General features: G+C 45.8%; 1 protein-coding gene across 1 annotated transcript in view; it reads left to right on the top strand.

Annotated features, from left to right (window-relative positions):
• The window catches only part of Rangap1 (Ran GTPase activating protein 1), a 38268-nt gene that overhangs the window by 1542 nt on the left and 22391 nt on the right, over positions 1-14335 (top strand). Inside the window, exons 3-4 of the mRNA XM_021216266.2 lie at positions 9486-9540; positions 9677-9998. Coding sequence (XP_021071925.1) covers positions 9486-9540; positions 9677-9998 — 377 coding nt within the window. The remainder of the gene's footprint in view (positions 1-9485; positions 9541-9676; positions 9999-14335) is intronic.

Raw genomic sequence — 14335 nt, 5'->3', positions numbered from 1 at the left:
GGGGGGAAATCAATGACACTTGTTTAAGAAAGCCTGGCTGATTTTACTCAAGGTAGGGCCATCATGATGGATTTAGGGACCATTGCAGTGGGGTTTTGCTGTGGTGCTGAGACACTGGGCTCAGTCCTAAATTCAGCATGAACCGGGAATTTATAGGGCAAGGAGCAAGAAAACTTAAGGTTAAATGTGATTGCTGTTAGTCCCACCCAGCAGGGTTCTTAAGTGTTTTTAAAGTCGGGTTTTTGTGTGTCCCAGTGTTTTGGCTGCAGGTGTGCACGGGCATCATGTGTGTCCCTAGTGCCTTGCAAAGGTTAGAAGAGGGAGTCGGAGTTCCTGAAACTGGAGTCACAGATGGTTGTGAGCGCTGTGTGGGTGCTGGGGATGATAACATGGGTCCTCTGGAAGAGCAGCAGGGTGCTCTTAACGGCTGAGCCATCTCTTCAAGATAGGTCAGGGACTGGAACATCACCTTGGGGTACAGTGGAAGAGGAGGATCCTGAGTAGATATTGGTGGTGTTCCCAGATGGGAGGTAGGAGATTCTAGTTAAGCCAGTTTAGCAGAATGCTTGCTAAAATTTGGACAATTGGGCCAGGCTTGGTGAAGCACACCAGCACTTGGAAGGCAGAGGCAGGCCTGGTCTAAAATTATTTATGTATTTATTTATTTATGTGTTTATGTATGTATGTATGTATGTATGTATTTATTTATTTATGTATTTATTTATTCAGGCTTTTTCGAGACAGGGTTTCTCTTTGTAGCCCTGGCTGTCCTGGGACTCACTCTGTCGACCATTCTGGCCTCGAACCCAGAAATCCGCCTGCCTCTGCCTCCCAAGGGCTAGGATTAAAGGCGTGCACCACCACTGCCCAGCAAAATTAAAATTAAAATAATCCGGAGATAAATATACAAGCCCAAAAGTTCAGGCTTGTTTGGAAAGTTCAGAAGAAGCCTAAGTAGAATTTTATCATAGAAAGCCACTTTGTAGGGGATCTTTCTAGAAGGTATTTGAGGTTGCTAAAAGGACCAAGATAAAAGAGAGGCTAAACAGACAGAGTATCTGTAAGTGTCCGTGGTGTGGCCGCAGAACTGCCAATAGACAGGCTGGGTTTGAATCCAGATCTTTTGACTCCTCACAGTGTTTATCCTACCCAGTAAGTACCTGCCCTATTGATTCCTGAAGTACCCGATCCCAGGATGCAGTTTCTCTTTCTCCTCCTCTCCATCTTATGCACATGCATGTGTATGTATATTTAATTTATTGCAAATCAGCTGCGAGCCTGGCAGACTTCATCTTTACAAATGTTATCTCTTCAACAGACACTTGTTGTGCTAGACAAACCCTTGGGAGCTTTGGCTTAGATACGCTACGGCAGGTGCTCAAGAGGAACAAGAATCTAGGGCTGTGTTAGCTTATTCAATCCACAAAAAGAATCCTGGAACACAGGTCTTAGCATGCCCATTTCATAGGTGGGTAACTAAAGCTCAGAGATGAAACTATCCAAGAGGGGAGAGGTCTGACTCCAGAGTCTGTGTGTCCCGCATGGCCTCTGGGTTTCTAGTTACTCTACTTTCAGGGTACGTTGGAAAGGGAACGAAGACTCATTCGCTTTTTCTTTTCTTTCTTTTTCCAATCCTCCACCCCCATGTTGTTGTTGTTGTTGGAGACAGGGTTTCTCTGTACAGTCCCAGAACTCACTCTATAGAGCGAGCTGGTCTCGAACTCGCAAAGATCGGCCTGCCTCTGCCTCACCATTGCTGGGGTTAAAGTCATCCTCTGCCCAGCCTCTTTTCCTTTTCCTTTTCCTTTTTTCTTTTCTTTTTTCTTTTCTTTTCTTTTCCTTTTTAAGACTTTATGTACATGATTACATGTAGCTGTCTTCAGACACCAGAAGAGGGCATCAGATCCCATTACAGAGATGGTTGTGAACCACCATGTGGTTGCTGGGATTTGAACTCAGGATCTTCAGAAGAGCAGTCAGTGGGGTTTTTTGTTGTTGTTGTTGTTTTGGGGTTTTTTGTTTGTTTGTTTGTTTTGTTTTTTTCGAGACAGAGTTTCTCTGTGTAGCCCTGGCTGTCCTGGAACTCACTTTGTAGACCAGGCTGGCCTCGAACTCAGAAATCCGCCTGCCTCTGCNTCCNNAGTGCTGNGATTAAAGGCGTGTGACACCACACTCAGCTCAGTCAGTGCTCTTAACCGCTGAGTCATCTCTCCAGCCCCACTTCTTTTCTTTTTTCTTTTCCTTTCTTTTCTTTTTAAGATTTTTTTAAATATTTATTTATTTATTTTATGTACATGAGTACACCATTGCTTGGGATAGACTCAAGATTATGGACTCAAAGAAGAGGCAGTCTGAGGGTGGCAACTTTAGTGTACGTGTGGGAGCTGGGGGTTTCTGGGTGAAGCGGTGAGAATCACTTGGCTAACATTAGGAATACTTAAGGTTTCTTGCTCTGCCCTTGTTCACTAGCAGTCACACACACCCCAAAGCACACCGAACAATCACACAGTACCAGTTACCTCATATCCAAAACCAAGATTTAAAAAAACAAAACAAAACAAAACAAAAAATAGTGTGGCATGCACCTGTTATGTATGGAGGCAGGAAGCAAGAGAATCAGGCGTTTAAGGCCAGCTTCAACTAGTCTACATTCTAGCCCACAGTAAAGACTGAACAATGCCAGTTCCCAAACCTCCTGTGCAATTTACGTTGAAGTATTCCTGACAGCTTACTACATCAGGCACCGTTGCTAATAGCACTCATTTCAGAGTTGAGGCTACAGAAGCCAGTTGGATTACTACATCCTGCCTCAGATGAATTAGCTGGCAAGAGGCCTGAAGATTCTGCCATCCCAAGCTGCTAGTGAAATACCAGACCTCCTTCTAAGAGGAATGTCTGTCAGTTAAGGAAGATTTGGCCGGATGCTAGCTTCTAAAGTTTCCAATATGATGTCAGTTTGTTAAACTGGACTGTCAGAAACACCCCAACCAGAGGTGGGGTGCTATGAAGATAAGTACCAAGAATCTCACACCAGTAGGTTGGTTTTAGAGGAGTCCTGACGTTCCCCTGTGAGCCTGCATGTCCTCACATCAAAGCTTAGAGAGGCTTAACAGCCACGACCTTATCCTGAGCAAAGATAAGCATATATCAAGTCCATGTTTGTTTGTTTGTTTGTTTAATGTGCATTGGTGTTTTGCCAGTATGTCTGTCTGTCTGCGTGAGGGTGTCAGATCCCCTGGCACTGTCTCTCCATGTGAGGGTATCAGATCCCCAGGAACTGGAGTTGTAGACAGTTGTGAGCTGTCATGTGGATGCTGTGAATTGAACCCATATCCTTTGGAAGAACTGCCCGTGCTCTTAACCGCTGAGCCATCTTTCCAGCGTCAATATATTAAGTCTCTTACCATCATAAAAGCTCTATAAGACAGGGATTGCTTTTTACCTACTGTTAGGGTCCACAAATTGCCAAAGAATGATATCCCACACTCAAATCTTATGCAAAAGCAAAGAGCATTTATTCAACAATCTCCTGGATTCAAGGGTCGCTCCATTGGGAATAGAGACCTAGTGGGCTTGCAGGCTCAGCTTTTATTTGCAGACTTCCAGGGGTGAATATGTGCTCTTTTACCATGATTGGTTAGCTCTATCTCTAGGTCTGACTTATTCTACAATTGGTTAAGACTCTGGAGACCGTCCTGGGGGGTTTGCTTATTCATTCTAGCTACCTAGACAAGGTGTCCTTGGGTTGCCTGCCCGAGGCTGTGGTTCCTGGATGCAAGTCATCATTTCTGAGAAACAGAAAGTTGTAGCCTAGTCTCCCAAACTGTCAGTTTGCAGTCTGTCATGGAGTCAGCCTGGCTCTGGCTAACGCAGTCCTCTCACTACTCTATGGTGAGGAACAAATACAAGCAGTTAGTGATCGGGTCAAGGTCACACATCTAAGGACGATCCCGGCACAATTCAGTCGAAGACTTGTTACCCGTCCCATAAGCCGAGACCACTGTACCATGATGGGGACCATCAACCTTCTGGGTCTGTCACTCATTACCCCCAAGGACTTGTCACATGAGTAAGTCACAAGAGCTGGAAGCCAAGGCTTGGCCTTGAGAAACTGACAAGTCTATTGTTCATGTATCCTTCCAATGAGTGCCTTCTGTGTTAGGCTTCCACACTGTTATCTCCAGGGAGAGCTCCAGCACATGCCACACATGCCACACATGCCACACATGCCAACCTTGGTTGAAGTCCTGTTCAGGTTCATTTACACTTTTAACAAGCTGCCAGGTTCCAAGCCTCCACAGCCCTAACACAGTCCCAGGTCTATGACCTCCCACAAAAGGTCTTAACTTGAGGATGCTTAGGGAAGGACCCAGGATGTATTCATCAATTTAGCCTTAAGTTCCTTCTTCCTCATCTGTAAATTGAGTGTGTGTTGGATTGAATGTGACCCCACTAAACCCATACATTGAGATCTTTGGGCAGCAATAAGGCGGTGTGGGAGGAGTTCTCATGAATAGGATTGGTGCCCTTATAAGAGGAGATACCAGGGAAGACTGCAGAGGAGGGAGCATCTGTAAACAAGGAAGAAGGCTGTCGGTATACCAAAAGTCTGTCTGTGCTGAGCCTGGGTTTTCAACACTCCAGGTCTGAATAAATGCTTTCTGTCACTAAAGACCCCCAGCCTATGGTACTTGTTAACACAACCTGAGTTAGCATGGGGGAAATCCTAAGATAAGATACTGCATAGTCATTCATTGCTTAGCGACACGGGGACACACTTTGAGAAATGCATTGCTAGGTGATTTTTATCATCTTGCAAACATTATAGAGTGAGTGTACTTACACAAACCTAGAAGAGAGAGCCTACACCATCCCTGGGCTACATGGTATATGCTATCATGTATGTTGTTCATTGTTATTGGAAACCTCATTATAGTGATTGTTCTCCTGTGATGATTAATTTTTTTTTTTGAGACAGGGTCACACTATATAACTCAGCTAGCCTCGAACTTATAGAAATCTGCCTGCCTCTACCCCTAAGTGCTGCAATTAAAGACTTGTATCGCCACATTTGGCTTGATGGTTACTTTTTTTAAAAAAAGGATTTATTGATTTATTTATTTATTATACAGTGTTCTGTCTGCAGGCCAGAAGAGGGCACCAGATCTCATTACAGATGGCTGTGAGCCACCATGTAGTTGCTGGGAATTGAACTCAGGACCTCTGGAAGAGCAGTCAGTGCTCTTAACCTCTGAGCAATCTCTCCAGCCCCTTGATGACTACTTTTACGTATTTATTTATTTATTTATTTATTTATTTATTTATTTATTTATTTGGTTTTTTTCGAGACAGGGTTTCTCTGTATAGCCCTGGCTGTCCTGGAACTCACTTTGTAGACCAGGTTATTTATTTTTTTTAAAGATTAATTTATTTATTATATGTAAGTACACTGTAGTTGTCTTCAGACACCTCAGAAGAGGGCATCAGATCTCATTATGGATGGTTGTGGGCCATCATGTGGTTGCTGGGATTTGAACTCACGACTCTTAACCACTGAGCCATCTCTCCAGCCCCAATGACTACATTTATTATTTATATATTTTATTGTGGTCTGTGGGATTAAAAACAAAACAGACCCTTACACATAATAAGCATACAGTACTGCTGAACTAAATTCTCTGTCCCTGTGGTGGGGAATTTTATGTATAATATGAACAGGTTGTAAGATGCCCAGACATTGACTGACAAACAATGTCAAACATTGTTCTGGGCATATTAGTGAGGATATTTTCTAGATGAGTTTAACATTTAAATTGACAGACTGTGTAAAACAGATTGTCCTCTGTAAGGAGGAGGGGTCTTGGCCAATCAGAGGGAGGTCTAACCCTCTATCTTCAAGCTGGAACATTGGATTTTGTTCTCTGCCTTTGGTCTCCAGTTGAAACGTTACTTCTTCCCTGAGCCTACCCATCAGACTGCAATGAAACCGTCACCTTTCTTGAGTCTCCAATTTGGTAGATGCAAACCTTGGGACTTGTCACAGAGTTGGGTACAAAGCTTAATTAATTCAGAACACTTACAAGGCCCTGGGCTGGATCCTCATCAGAGCATGGGGGGTGGAGTGGGGATTGTCAGTGTCCGTAGTCATGTGCACCACTTCCTTACAAAAATAATCTATCCATCCATCCACTCAGTTAGTTCTGTGTCACTAGAGAATGTTTGGTTTGGGGCTGAGGCACATTATTTTACCAATCAACACAGACCTGGCCTCCAGGTTCTCCCAGGATCCCTCAGTCCCTACCTGACATATCCGGTCCCCAACCTTGAGCTTTTTAGCCCAGGGGTTGGGCTGCTCTTCCCCAGAGCCTCCTCCATATATAATTCAGACATTTTGCTTGCTCTCTTTCTCTCAACTTCTTGACATCTCCTTCTCTTCTCTTTCTGTGCTCAGGCCCTTTCTCTCTTCCTCTCCCACCCACTTCTCTCCCCATGGCGACTCTCCTGGAGACCAGTGAACTTATCCGAGAGCAGCTTCCCAATAAACCTGTCTCTAATCTACTCTAAGCTGGCTTGAATTGACCCATCTCACCGGTGAAGAAATAACCTATCAGAGAACCCTGATGCAGGCTCACCACAAGAAGTAAAGTAAATTGATGTCTGCATAATTTAATTTAAAAATAAGACAGCGGAGCCGGGCATAGCGTCTTTAGCCCCAGTTCTAGGCAGGCACATGACTGTGAGTTCCAGGCCAGACAGGGTTACATGGTTAGTGTGGTTTGAAAGAGCTAGCCCCCAGCGTCTTGGGTCCTCTGCTGCTGGTGGTGCCATGTCCTGTTGGGGGGTTTTGGAGGTGTCGCCTTGATGAAGGAAGTATGTCACTGGGGGGTGGACTATGGGAGTTTAAAGACTCACACCACTTCTAGTTTAATCTCCCTTTCATGTTTGTGGCGCATGCAGTTCGGGTTGCCAGGCCCTCGGCTTACTGACTTGCTTTCTTGCCTGACAGACTCATGCACCTCTCAAACTATAAGCCCAAATAAACTCTTTCCTAAAGTTTCTTTGGTCACGGTACTTTACCACAACAACAGAAAATTAATTAGTACACGAGTAATAGGTCCTGAGCGTGGGTGGGCTATTGCTGGAGAGAACCCCCCCCCCTGTATTGTTTCTTGAAGGAATGGAAGACTTTGGAACATTGGACTAGAAAAGCAGGTGAGGGGGTTGGAGAGATGGCTCAGTGGTTAAGAACACTGACTGCTCTTCCGAAGGTCCTGAGTTCAAATCCCAGCAACCACATGCTGGCTCACAACCATCTGTAAGGAGATCTGACACCCTCCTTTGATGTGTCTGAAGACAGCTACAGTGTACTTACATATAATAATAAAAATAAAAAAACAAAAGAAAAGCAGTTGAATACTCTAAGCAAAGCTTAATGGGGTGGCATCATGAGAACCTGGAAGTTGAGTGCTCCGGAGATTTCAGAAGAGAATAATACTAGCTAGCCATGGGGCTGGGGGCCATTCCTGTGATATTAAGGCTGCTTTTTTTTTTTTTTTTTTTTTTTTTTTTTGCTTTTTTTGCTTTTTTTTGCCCTTGACCTGAGAATTTGCTTAAAAGGTGGTAGACTAATGCTTTGGGCAGAGACAATTTCAAGATGACTTAATATTCAATCAGTAGCATGTTTTGTTGAGACAGGGTCTCACTATGTAGAGAAGGCTACCCTTGATCTTTCTGACTCTTCCTCCCAGGCACCAGGATTGAAGGCTGGCAAGAGTCACTCTGCCTGGCACCAAGTTCTTGTTCACGACTGTTATACAGTTCCACAATGAAAAAGGTACAAGCTCAGCAGGAAAAAGTACAGCATAATACATTTTTAAAAGAAAAAGGGCACCACTAAATATATTGTTGCAGCCAAGGGCCGTCGGATCTGCTCCGTTAAGGAAAGGCATGCTGCCCTCGGGGGCACCTCACCCTCCGAAGCGTCCCAGTCTGTGGAAGGGAAAGACCTCAGGGGTTCTCTAGTCCTAGAAAGCAACTGCAAACAAAAGCTGCAAGTAATGTAGTTCAAGGGGTCTACATCCCAAGCTGATGGCAGATCTTGGCAATGTCATCCATTTGGTTCTGGCTTTGAACCCAGGAAGGATACAAGACTGAAGGTGTTAGAGATCTTCCTCTGAGGTTTCAGACTACCACTGAGCCCAAGAATGTGTGGATCTGAAGGTGCATGAAGGCTCTGAGAAGCAGGAAGACCTGAAAGGCCGTTGAATGAAGCTGTGGAAGTGAAGTTGGGGTGCACTGGAGCCCCCAAGATGTTGCAGATGCTAAAGACGTGACATAACTGTCAAGAAGAAAAGCACACAGCTGGGCATGGTGGCGCACACCTTTAATCCCAGCACTCGGGAGGCAGAGGCAGGTGGATTTCTGAGTTCGAGGCCAGCCTGGTCTACAAAGTGAGTTCCAGGACAACCAGGGCTACACAGAGAAACCCTGTCTCAAAAAACCAATAAAAAAAAGAAAAAGAAAAAAAGAAAAACACACCACACTGGAAACAGAACCAGCAGGGGGTGGGGGCTACTCAGAGAGTCAATTCTCCAGCCCTACTCCACACATTCTTAAAAAAATACTCTTTGAGGATAAGTTTTAAGCATTATGTCTCTTTATCTCTAATCACTTCAGCAGTTTTCTCCAAGAAGAAAAAAATATAGCGGAAAATATATGTCACCCCAATCTCTCATTCAACAATCAGACAGGCAAATGATTTCATATAGAGTATTTTCCCACACATCCAGCATTCACTGATTTTTTTCAGCATACAATGGTTGGGTGTCTGCCAAGGACTTTAGAAATACATGCCAGGAAGAGAGTAAAAAGACTGATCTTACTTTATTTCACACTATCACACATACTCCACAGTACAATTAAAAAAAAAAAAAAACTTAATATTGATACTAACATTTACTATACAGGCACATTTTGCTAATTATTTTAGTATTGTCCTTTATAGCAAATCTCTGTTGCCCAGTGAAAGATGAAACACAGGCCCAGGTATTTTACTTATTACACATGTCTTTTTCATATTTATTTGTTTAATTTTTAAGGTTGGGGATGAACCCAATACATACATTTGTCACTGAGCTACGCCCCAGACCAACCGTTTTCCATAGTTTGTGGTGAGTCTCTCTCTGGTTTGATTAATTTTTATCCATTTGAAAAATGGACAGCCATGCTGAGTCACCAGTGCACCATGCTGTGAGGCGTTCATAATGATGTTAATATGAACCAGTTGGTTAAGGTGATTTCCTGGAGGAGTTTGTCTCTGTTACAAAATGACTTTCTCCATTTTTAAAAATTATCTTGGGGTTTCCTTTCTATTTCAGGGGCATTAGATTTTGTTTTTACAGTCATTTCTTTTAGCAACTAGATCCCTGTCGATGCTGAAGAAATCCAGGGACGTGCCTTTCACCTTATCGCCTTTGTCAATAAAGTTGCATGAATGAGAGCGCTAACCTCTACGGAAGGGTGCGGCTACTTCGCAGCATGGTCTGCCGGGATTTGTAGTCTGCGGGCGCTCCTGTCCAATACCATCCCACAGAGTCCTCTAGAGAAAGAGCCAGAAGCCGAGAGGGCGGAGAAGAGGGTTGCGAAGTCCGAGTACGGTGCATTATGGGAAATGTAGTTCATCGCGTGCGTCTTGCCATGCCAGCGCCGGAGGACAGGACTTCCTTTCCCAGTAGGCCCCGCAAGCGGGCCCGGCAAAATCCCGCTCCGGCTTGAACAAATCAAATCGAAGGAAAGAAACTGCCGGCTTTCAAAAATCCTCCTCCGCCGCCATAATCGCTGGGGATCTGGAGCAGGTGGTGTGCACGAGCTAGACGAGGAGCCGCGGCAGCGAAGAGAGTCAAGCAGACTGGTCACTGGGCCCGGCTCTCACGCGGGCTCTCAAGCAGTGACCGACGCGCGCGTTCCGTCCCCCCACGCGGCGGTGCCGCTAGTTCGTGGTGAGTCGGGGCCCTCACGCTCTTCCTGTCACTTGCCTGGGCCACCGGGGTCTGGGTGGGGCGAAGCGATCGCCTCGTTCCTACCTTTTTCATCTCCCTGCGCCCGGCATTGGGGGATGGGGCACTGGGCAGCGCTGCCCCTTGTACGTTTGGGGAAACTGAGGCCTAGAGTGGCCACTACCCACAGCTGCCTCTCGGCGGTGGCGCCTCCCGTTGCCATCCATCTCACCTGGAGGCGGTGGGAAGCCGGATGGTGTGCCGGGTGGGCCCACGCAGTCCATCGCTGCCTACCGAGTCGGCCCACGTCCGCGCGAGAAGCCTGGCATGAGTCACTGCTGACGCTTGGCTGGGTCGATGGATGGCTGTGCACCTGAGGACGTCCCCCACGCGGCCGCCCAGGAGGAGAGGGCGTTTGTGTATTGACCGTTTGTGTCTGCTCCCTCGCAGGCCGTCTGCTGACCTTGGATAGCTCTGTACCATCCCTGGCTTGCTTTGGTTAGTCATTCTTTAAGGTGAATGGGGGAGGGCTTGGGTGTGTGTGTGTGTGTGTCTTTGTGTCCCGGTCCCACCGACTAGATTGCGCCTCCCTTCCACCTGGAGCCCTACCACCACCATGTTTTTAACCTCATTGTCCCATCGTGGAACTTTAAGAGGTGGATGAATTCCAGATAGATTTTTTACTCATCTTCGTGTTTGTTGGATTTCTGGCCCGTGACAGCTGGCTAAGGTGCCTATTTAACCTACCAAAGCGGGCATGGCCTCCAGGTTCTCCCAGCATCCCTCAGTCCCTACTTGAAGTTTCCAGTCCGGGGTCTGGGCTGCCTCTCTCCCCTGAAGCTCTTCACTATATTATCCAGACATTTTGGTCCTCTTACTTTCCCTTCTGTCCCTCTGTCTGTCTGCATTTCTCTCACTCTGCATATGTGAGCTCGTTTTTTCCTTCTCTTCTCCCCACCCCTCTGTCTTCCTGTTTGCAAGGAACCTTCCTTGGGACTGGTGAACCCACTAGAGAGCTGCCCCCAATAAGCCTGCTTTTATACTTTAATTTGGCTTGAATTGGCTTATTTGGTCTGAGGAGAATACCTCTCAGTGTTGTCATTCTTTGAGCCCTCAAATATCAGGCCTTATACTGGTGTACGCTTAGCTGCTAGACACCTTCCTGGTCACTCATACTGATACAGTCATTAGAATGTCCTTTGTGACTGGACTTTCTTGTTATCTTTTCTCCTCTGCTCTAACCATAGCCCCACTGGCCTTGCAGATCTCTTCCTCTTCTCCCATGAGCCTTTGCATATTCCATTCCCTTTGTAGGAATGCTCTTCCCTTGATTTTTGCTTGGCTCGGTCTGTGGTATCTTTAGTTTCTTTACATATAACACTTTTAGTCATTCTACCCTCTGCCCCCAAAAGAAAACTGGCAACCCCACCTTCTTCTTTGCCCCTTTCCTGGTGGTTCGTGTGGGTATTTTCAGATAGGGTCTCGTGTGGTCTAGGCTGACCTTAGTTGAACTCCTGATCCTTCTGACTCCCTTCCTGTGCCACAGCACCTGGCCTTTTTTTTACTATTTTATTTTTTGTGGTGCTAGAGATTGAAACCAACCCTTCACAAACACTGGACAAGAGTTCTGCCACTGAACTGCCCCTTCCTCAGTTCCACGTACTTTTTCAGTAACATGCAAAATATTTTGATTTTAGACTATAAGCTTCAAGGGATGTGTGATATTTACTGTAGTTCTCCTGGTATTTCAAACAGTACCCGGTACATGGTGCTCAATACAGTGTTTTGCTGAGTGCTTTGATCCTGAGTTGTAATTTATGCTTATTAATAAATCAGGGTGTTTGGGGGTAAAATAAGGAAAGATAATGGGCGGCTGACCAAGCCCAGAGAAAGACTCATATGGGCAGGCTGTCTGGAGGCCCAGGACATTGGAGGGGCATTGGTGGCATGCATGACACTGGAGCAGTGGCTGAGAGCTATAACTCAATCTAAACGCAGAGAGAGAATTCAAGTATATGAGCCCGTGGGACCATTCTGACTCAAACCACCACGCCCTGCTTACATTCTTTTTGGGATCATGGAGTCATCCATTCTTTCCTCTCTGCGGCAGTGCTGGGGCTTGAACCTACAGCCCCCTGTGCCTGATAGGTCCCTTCACTTAGCTGTATGCCAGCCCTACTTTCCCATTCTGCCAATTTGTTAAGCTCCCAGCTGTGGACCACTTTGCCTCTGGTGGTGACATTATGAAATATATATTTGGTTATAGTCCCACTTCCTGGCATAGAAAACACTTATTCTAATGCTGACTGCTGGGTAGTATTAGGGTAGGTGGAGGAAGTCATTAGAAAAACCTAAACAGAATTAGAGAGTGGTACTCTCAGATTTATCATCAACACCTGTGATTTAACCAATCCTGCTTATGTAACAAAGTCCAAAAACCTCCGAAAGGACAGGGCTCGGGAGGCTTCCAGATATCTGTACACAGGAGAGTCTTGGAGGATGCTGGGCTTTAAGAGTGTGTGGACGCTCTGGGCTCTTCTCAGACTTGCCTTGTGCATTCTTTATGTCTATCTGGCTGTTCATTTGTAGTCTTTAAATACCCTGTTTGCTGGCATGATGGTACACACCTTTAAGCCCAGTACTAGGAAGGCAGAAGCTGATGCGTCTCTGACTTTGAGGCCATCTTGATCTACATTCTGAATTCAAGCCAGCCAGAGAAACACATTGAGACCCTGTATATGAATGAATGGATGGATGGATGGATGGATGGATAGATGAATGAAGTTATTTGTTGGGGATTAAAGGTATATTTAAATGTCCCCAGTACATACCCACACATGCACCCATCCTTTAAAAAACAAAACAAAACAAAACAAAAACCTGTTTTCCCTGAGTTCTGTGAGTTCTGGCAAATTAATTGACCCCATGGGGAGAGTCATGGCAGTCCTAGTTCCTAACCAGTAGATCAGAGCACAGGTACACACACTGGGGTTCATGGATCATCACATGTCGGGTAGCGTTGTAGACTGGGCTCTCAGCTCCTGGGATCTGAGTGTCCAAACTGAATTGGGGACAGCGTGCAGTGCCCTGCAGTAGTTAGTTGCTTGCTTGATGTGGTCGCTGTTAGGAGTATGCCCTGAAACACGATGGAGAAGCTGGGATGTTTTCCACACACTGATCTATTGTGATGGCAGCTCTTGTGATGTAGATACTTCTGGTCTCCTAGGAATCTGTTGAGGGGCCACTGTGACAATTGCAGTCTCTGGCCAGGGTTGAAACCAGACATGCAGTGGCCTTAGCCTTGTGTGCCTCCCCTAGGCATGCCAGCATGGGCAGTGGGGTATTCTTTGGGATGGATGACCTGGATCCCATAGCCATCTGTGCCCTGTTTGGGGAGTGGGGCCCTCAGACAGAATGCTGCCAAGATGATCCGGCAGGTGCGTGACTCTCGGGGCAGCCGCCGCTTGGGGCTTGACTGCCCTGCACTGGGTGTCCCAGCTGGGGCAGTTTGGAGAGGGACTTGCAGGACTTGAGCTCTCTGCCACCTTTCCAGACTGTTAGTTTTCTAATGACATATTCATTATGTCATTATGGTGGGTTCTCCATGGCAGGAAGGGGGCGAATCCATAACCCTGACTAGAGAACTCAGGGGACACTCCACACACACTGAGGTTATCCTTGGGGATATCAAAACCAGGGCCTTAAATTTCAAGAAGAATCCTTTTTACAAAGTTTTTTTTACAACAGTTTGTTTATTTGAGACAAGGTTTCACTTTGTAGATTAGACTGGACTTGAACTCACAGAAATCAACATGCCTTGGCCTCCCATGTGCTGAGATGAAAGGCATGAAACACTATTTTTTAATAATTTTTAAAATTTCGTGTACATTAGTGTTTTGACTACATGTGTGAGGGACTTGCATACCCTGGGACAGGAATTAGATAGTTGTGAGTGCCATGTGGTTGCTGGGAATTGAATGCCAGTGCTCTTAACCACTGAGCCATCTCTCTAGCCGAATCACTATTTTTTTAAATGTGTTGAGTACGTTGCCTTGCATATATGTCTGCACCGTTTGTCTGTGGTGCCCACAGAGGCCCTAGCCTACATAAGGATGCTAGGAATCAAACTCTAGCTCTTGGCAAGAGCAGCCTCTTAACCATTGAGCCTTCTTCCTAACCCCATAACTGTGCATGATGCATGTGTGAGCAATGGTGTGTGTGTGTGTGTGTGTGTGTGTGTGTGTGTGTGTGATTTCCAAGAATTTTTTTTCTGGTTTTTCGAGACAGGGTTTCTCTGTATAGCTCTGGCTGTCCTGGAACTCACTTTGTAGACCAGGCTG

The sequence above is a fragment of the Mus pahari genome, chromosome 17 (genome assembly GCF_900095145.1).
Source record: "Mus pahari chromosome 17, PAHARI_EIJ_v1.1, whole genome shotgun sequence".
Lineage (NCBI taxonomy): Eukaryota > Metazoa > Chordata > Mammalia > Rodentia > Muridae > Mus > Mus pahari.
This window is presented reverse-complemented; position numbering and strand designations above follow the sequence as displayed.